We start from the raw sequence: 6,887 nt of genomic DNA, 5'->3' as shown, positions 1-6,887 counted from the left end.
TTAGAGAAATTCTCAAAATAGTAGCCTTCTATGGTATGGCCTTCCTTTGCAACCCTACTTTCCAAGAGGCCTTCTCTATATAAGGTTTGAATTGAAGCCCTCTAAAGTGCTTCAAATAACTTGGTGATTTGGAGAATTGACCATATTACAAAAAAGGATTGGGTAAACTTGAAACGATTGTTCATGCTTCAAAATGATGTTCCATGATATTTTTAGTTTCAAACTTATCAATTGCATCATCTAGCAACATTAAAAGAAATCCCAGAGAAATTGATCCAGCAAAATGCAAACTAAAAAACTAATATATTCAAGGCTGTGCACAATAAAGCACAATGAACAAATCTAATGTCGTACATTTTTACAATATAACTTCTCACGTTAAGGTAAAACTCTATTAAAAAAAGTCTTCAGGATTATCTGCACTAAGATGGTAATCACAAGGTGAAATCACAATGATTATTTGGAGATGATTTTGTGACAAACTGTTGATTTTTTGTTTTAAAGAAAGAAAGAAACAGAGCTAAGAACATCACGCCTCCTTGAACTGTGTTTGCTGGGTGCTGGAAATAAACTGGGGGTTTTGGGGTTCTGCAGAATGGTGGTGGAAAAACCTGTGCCTTCTTCTTCTGCTGAAGACTATCCAAAACAAGATTGAAAACATGAAGCCTCCGGAGATGAGAGCTAGCCCTATGTACTGCCATTTGATGTATTTTCGGAGCCGATGGCAATGCTGTTCACGGATCTCCGTGAAAACCTGCCGCACAAACTGACAATTCGCCAAATCCAACAGGAAAGGGATGTTGTCATTGAGCCCATTTAACACAGCCATTGACTTGTTGAGCTGGTCATATATCTGCGTCGTCAACTTGCCTCCCAATCGACAAGCCTGACTACTTGAGGTGTTGCTACATACATAGGGTAACCAGTCCTGCAGCCATTGAAGATGAAAATATGACCTATCATGTACATGGGAAAGAATAAAATAATATAACTGTTGTTTTTCTACTTGAAGATGAGAATGCTTAGCCCTCTTGTGTAGTATTACATGGGAGAAATTCACACTACAGTAGTATGTGCCCAGAGCCTACCGATCTTCATGGCTGGTTCAGACCTCACATGTTCTTTCAATTAAACCCACGTTATAACTTATGCCAGGACCAAACAAATAGACTACTGAAGTCTGAACACACACACACCCCTTCCCCCTCCCTCCTCAAGAAATGACAGCATTTTTACATTCACAGGCAGAAAGTATGCACCCACGCACATATCTCCCTTCAGTCAACTGCTGGCAATGCAATGCCCCAACAGAGGCTACTGCAGTCTGAAAACACACAAACCTTCCCCCTCCCTCTGACAAATGAGAGCCTTTACATGCACATGCACACAAGCATGCACCGACGAGCATATATACTCAACAGTCCACAATGCAAGACCAGGACATAGACCCCTCCAGTCAGAACACACACATATACACGCACCCTCCCCCAATCGGTGTAATGGACAAGCAACGCATGTGGCCAGGCAAAACGGGAGCAGTGCCTAAGTTCAAGGATGCCAGATTCTCACCTGAGAAGCACTTGCTATGTCGATACAGCCAGCTGGTGATAGACTTGGCTGCAAAGGATTGCACATCAGAGGCATGCCTTGCGAAGAGCCATTGTTCAGAGAGGTGGCGATAGCATTGTTGACACCTGTAACTGTATCATTTGTTAAATCTCTTGTTTGGTCCAATGCCCTGTCAGTTGTGTTGATATCGACACACGGTAAAATGTCTTGCAAGCTTGTTTGGGCAGAGGGGTTGGCAACCCATTCTTGCATAGCAATGCAAGTATCTCCAATAACACTGTAAACCAAGCTGAGTTTTAGTATTCTGCACATTAAATGCCAACTAAACTCAAGGCTGTACATAGAGATTGCACTCACTTATTCAGCATGATGTAAACCCCACATAAAAGCCAAGTGCCAGCAACAAGAAACCAGACCACAAACACCAACCTGCATCATGATAAACAACTTATGACACATCCTTTCAGCCTCTGAAGCCTAAGCGGTTTCAAACACACTCCAAAGAATTTTGAAAGATCAAACATAACATAATAGAGCACTTACAAGTACATTAGGGGTGTGATTCCAAGTGTAGAGAACACTGCACATAAAACAAAGGCCATTAGAGATGCAAAAGCAAACACAGATGGCTTCTTTGCAAGAAAATGTTCATCTCATTAAAAAAGGAATACAAGAACCTCAGAGCACACGCTTTTGCCAAAAAGTTCTTACAGTGCATGTCAACAGGTCTTAGATTTGTAGGAAGTGAGGACTCAGGAGACACCATCGTGAATTGCAACGTGCCATTAAGGATGTGAACACAATCATGAACTTGCAAATGGGTCCCTAATTTAAAGACAAATCTCACCATTCTGGATAGTGGCATCTCCACCTACCTAAACTGTAAAAATCAAACCCCATCTGATCTAGCCTAGAATGCAAGGAATCTTGTCCCTGCTGGCCCCTTCGCTTTTGCCCGAGTAATCGACATTGGACCTCAGTTAGGCTCCATCTGCTGCTTTATCTGCTGTTACTTGGGGAAGAGCAGCAGTGTTGGTATTATAACCATACGTTGACAAATGGAAGCTTGCTACATAAGAGCCAGAGCAGTTTAAGAGGCCACAGATGATCCAGAACCACAATGATCCAGAACCACAATGATAACAACAACCTACCAGGGAAGGTGAGAAGAGGGAAAATTGAGCCCAGCAGAGGCCCTTGAAAAAGTGCTAGGTTGTGAGATTTCAACTGATTACACACGTGCATGCGCACACAAAGTGAGAGAGAGAGAGAGAGAGAGAGAGAGAGAGAGAGATTACAAAATCCAAGGAGAACCAAAAGAAGCATTACTCCAGCAACCACTATCATAGCAAGGCGCCTGCAAAGCATGCAGAAGAATTTTAGTTCCACCACCTCATCCGTACATTCACGTTCAAGATAGAATTGCAGAGAAAGCATGCTTACACTTTATTCAAAACAGAGGTTATGTTGTCTGCATTCTCCTGTGTTTTCGTTTCCAGGTTGTTTGCGGCAACTGTCAGCTGCGAGTCCAACTGTTGGATCTGTGTCTTTTTAGAAGCCGGCAGAGCATAATTCAGAACATCTAATGATTGGGCATTTGAAAGAACTGTGGAAGTATTCCGCAGTCGGACGACCACGTCTTTTGATTGTTGAACCACATAGTCTAATGTAGCTGAGAGCTGATCTTGGGACTTGTTTTGGCCAATGTACACAAATACGCAACCTGCCCTGTTTTTACAAACCCACCATTCAATGTGAGAGAATTAAAGATTGTTATACAAATGTTATAAGCTGTTATCAGAATGTAAGCACAGCTACTGGGATGGGATGTGTTTCCTTCCCCTGCACCCTTGAGATAGTATTGACTACCTATACCAACAGCCTCTGTCTCTCTCTCTCTCTCTCTCTCTCATCAAGCTCCTAACTGAGAAATCTTAAGTGCTCTCTCTCTCTCTCTCTCTCTCTCTCTCTCTCTCTCTCTGGCATACCATTCAAGGCTGCTTCCACTGATTTGGCCCCTCTGAGGGGACAAAGAATGTGAGGATCAAAAATGTGGCACTATTCCTGCACAAGATACAGAGTCACAGAGAGAGACTCATGAGAGGCCACGGAAGATAAGGATACCAGTGACACGTTGCTTACATCATTCTTCCAGAATGCTGGCCAGTGCCGAGCTAGACATAAAGACACTCAAGAGCACAAATCACAAGAGACCCCCCAACACAGGAAGTCCTTGTCACAACTTCCGGATATCTAAGTGCCCCAGGATCAACGCCCACAAACCAAGGATCTCTGGAACCACAGACATTGACAGGAGATCACAAGGGACTCAAAGAGACATCAGAGACGTGTCTTAGGCAACAGCCCTTCAAAGTATGCAGTTCTCCTGCATCATTTGCCTTGACAAAAAGCCAGCTCACAACCCTCCAAGGGTAGAATACTCAGAACATGCAGAAAATTCAGCAAACTATGGTTCCTATAATGTGATATTCACATGCTCAGCTCACCTTCCGTTACCATTTCTTTTAATCGTTGTTATGATATCTAGGGGATGCAATAAGCATTCTCCATTTTTTACACATGTCAGTACCGCTTTGATCTCGTAGGCCATCCTGGCCTACATCCATAGACGTTAACAAATCTCTCTCTCTCTCTCTCTCTCTCTCTCTCTCTCTCTCTCTCTCTCTCTCTCTGCGTGCATACAATGAAATCGCACAATGAAAAGAACAGTGTGCTGGGGTTCACCTTCAATTTCTTTTGTGATGATGCACTATTGAAGGAGAAGGGATGAACTACTTACACTGCAGCACCCGTGAAGAGAAGCAAGAACAGTAGAGGGAAGAAATTTCCGCCTTCATGGGACCCCTTCAGTCTGCGTCTGCAGCAGCAGCAGCAGCAGCAGAGAACCAACACGTAGGCCAACCCTATTACCAGCCACACAGCTGCTAGAACAAAACCAGGGCCACCAGTATACCCAACTGACTGCAAGTTCAAAGACCCCCCCCCCCCCCAAAAAAAAACAAAAAACAAAAAAAACCAAAAAAAAAAGAGAGAAAAAAAAAAGATCAGCCAGGTTTTTTAAAAACCTTGATGTGTATGTAGTCTAATGTTTAGAAATTTTTTTTAAAAAAGTTCTTGTTTTCATGAGAAAAAAAACATCCATATGGAGTGTGTTTTTTTTTCGACTGCTTTTGTAGATGGTGATGGTCCGTTGCTTGGCTATGGCGTTAAGAACTCTCTGTATTTATCTATTCGTATATAATTTCTTTTTTTCACCGCGGGTAATTCAGCACTTGCGGCTGCCCTCCGCCGCTAATACTCTCTTGTTTATTTTTATCTAATCCCGATAAATGATCTAACACATAAATTTAGCTTTGGATCAGACAGTTGGATTAAGTTAATGAAACACTAAATACAGTAAAGTGATCCAAAACACGCCCAAAATTCACAAACAACTATATGAATGGGAGAGACACACACACACACACACAGAGAGAGAGAGAGAGAAAGAGAGAGAGAGAGAGAGACCATTTGAGTATAATTCAAGAAAAATCCCAATTTTACAACGAAACAAAACACCTACTGCCCAATAATGTTCGTTTTGGACGTCCCAGCCTTGACGGTAGATTTCGAAATTGTTGAGAGGATCCCTTCTTTCGGTTCGATCTTGAGCCAGAACCAGATAGTCCGTTGAAACGTTTGATGCTTGCATCAACGTGCGCCCATGTCTCGTAGGCCATTCTAAGGTAACAAAAGAAACCATGAAGAGCCCACTAAATCACCTCTCAACTTGGTGCCGATTAACCATATAATTCAGCAGATAACCCTAGCATTCGCTACACTATTCGACCAAAAATGAAGAAATCAATGACTACTCGCAAAACCCTTCAATTCTCCCTTTAAGAAGAACAAAAATAGCCCTTTATCTGAGATCTCTGTTTGCTCGAAATTGCAGAATGAAGGAAATGCTCTTACCCTGAATAAGTGATGGAGTTTTTGCATTCCCTAAACAGCCAGCAATTACACTTGAAGGGTTGATGTCCAGCAGGAAGAAGAAACACAGTAAAGGTACTGCCAGTCGAGTGTGCGTATTCAGCTTCATCCTACCTTATAGGGTTAACCTCAGCCTCTTTCTCTGTGCCAAAACGAGGCAAAAAACGTGGAAACTTGCAATTGTTCCAATCCAAAAACGAGGCAAAACTGGGGTTACAGACGCCCCTTAGAGGGAAGGTGAAACGCCAACCACTATTTTTCCCGAGAAATGCTGCAAAATATTATACACCGTGATGAGAGAATATATATATTTGAGAAAATTAGAGTTATATAAACTATATTTAGCAAGGACTAGGTCGATGTAAGGATGGGGGAGAGAGACGAGCTCGAGAAGGTAAGATCTGGTTAAAATAAAGGTGTTATCTTGTAACGCGAATTTAGCGCAAATAAACAGCTAAGAGGAGAGTTGATTAATATTAAAACGCACTGTAGTTAAACACACGAAAGGACGGGGAACTTGGCATTTAAGTAAAGGTGTAATGGAAAGGACTGTCTCGATACGAGCCAAAGCGATCTCTCTCTCTCTCTCTTTCTATCTCTGTCTCTGTGTGTACATTGTATCTCTCTCTGTCTCTGTGCGTACATTGTACCTCTCTCTCTCTCTCTCTCTTCCTCTCTCTGTTTGTCTATGTCTCTCTTCCTCTCTCTTGTCTGTCTATATGTCTCTCTCGCTCTCTCTCTCTCTCAACAGTGCGATGAGAAGTCGATAATCGAAAATGGCCGCAGTTCAGTTGTCCGCCCGCCCATAGCCGTCGCTTAAGCCGGCGACGACAACTACGAGGGTTGACAGAGTCCGGGGAGGGGGTCTTTGCAGGCCAGCTGAACGCGGATTGAAAATGTAAAAAACAATGATTTTTAAAAATGACAAAAGGGCACTACCTAGTGGCGAGAATCCTGATAAATTTACGAAATTGCGGTGGTGGGCACTCTCTTCGACGTGTGTTATAAGCTGGCTGGAGGGGTGGCGTGTGTGAGGACTAGGTTCGCAGTGTTTCCCTGAGCGCCTTACACGCAGAGAGAGAGAGAGAAAGAGAGAGAGAGAGAGAGACACACCTAAATCCAGATATTCCAGAGTTTCTAAGGAGGTAGTCAGGTTTGGTGTCCTGTAGCGGGTCGCCGAGCAGAGATTGCAAATCCAAGAAGCAACGCGTCAACATAAGAATTTGACCGTTACGTGCCCTCCGTCCACGTGCCCTCCCATTGCCACGTTTCCACACGTCTTTGGCATGCCATCTTTTTAAAGTTGCTAACTTTTGGTTTGGCAT

The 6,887-nt window shown here is 43.0% G+C and overlaps 1 protein-coding gene across 1 annotated transcript; it reads right to left on the bottom strand.

Moving 5' to 3' along the window:
• Positions 1 to 284: 284 nt before the first annotated feature.
• On the bottom strand, positions 285 to 6,668 carry LOC147641238 (uncharacterized). Its single transcript, XM_086819423.1, has 9 exons — positions 5,545 to 6,668; positions 5,153 to 5,310; positions 4,370 to 4,551; positions 3,013 to 3,297; positions 2,868 to 2,926; positions 2,113 to 2,149; positions 1,927 to 1,998; positions 1,570 to 1,846; positions 285 to 928 (listed from the first exon to the last, which is right to left on the bottom strand). The coding sequence occupies exons 1-9, from the start codon at positions 5,669 to 5,671 to the stop codon at positions 530 to 532; spliced, it is 1,596 nt and encodes a 531-aa protein (XP_086675549.1). The 5' UTR covers positions 5,672 to 6,668; the 3' UTR covers positions 285 to 529.
• Positions 6,669 to 6,887: the final 219 nt, after the last annotated feature.

This window comes from Cibotium barometz, chromosome 2, assembly GCF_041138505.1.
Source record: "Cibotium barometz isolate CiBa-2024 chromosome 2, ASM4113850v1, whole genome shotgun sequence".
Classification (NCBI taxonomy): Eukaryota; Viridiplantae; Streptophyta; class Polypodiopsida; order Cyatheales; family Cibotiaceae; genus Cibotium; species Cibotium barometz.
Note: the sequence above shows the minus strand (reverse complement) of the source record. Positions and strands in the feature narration are given on the sequence as shown.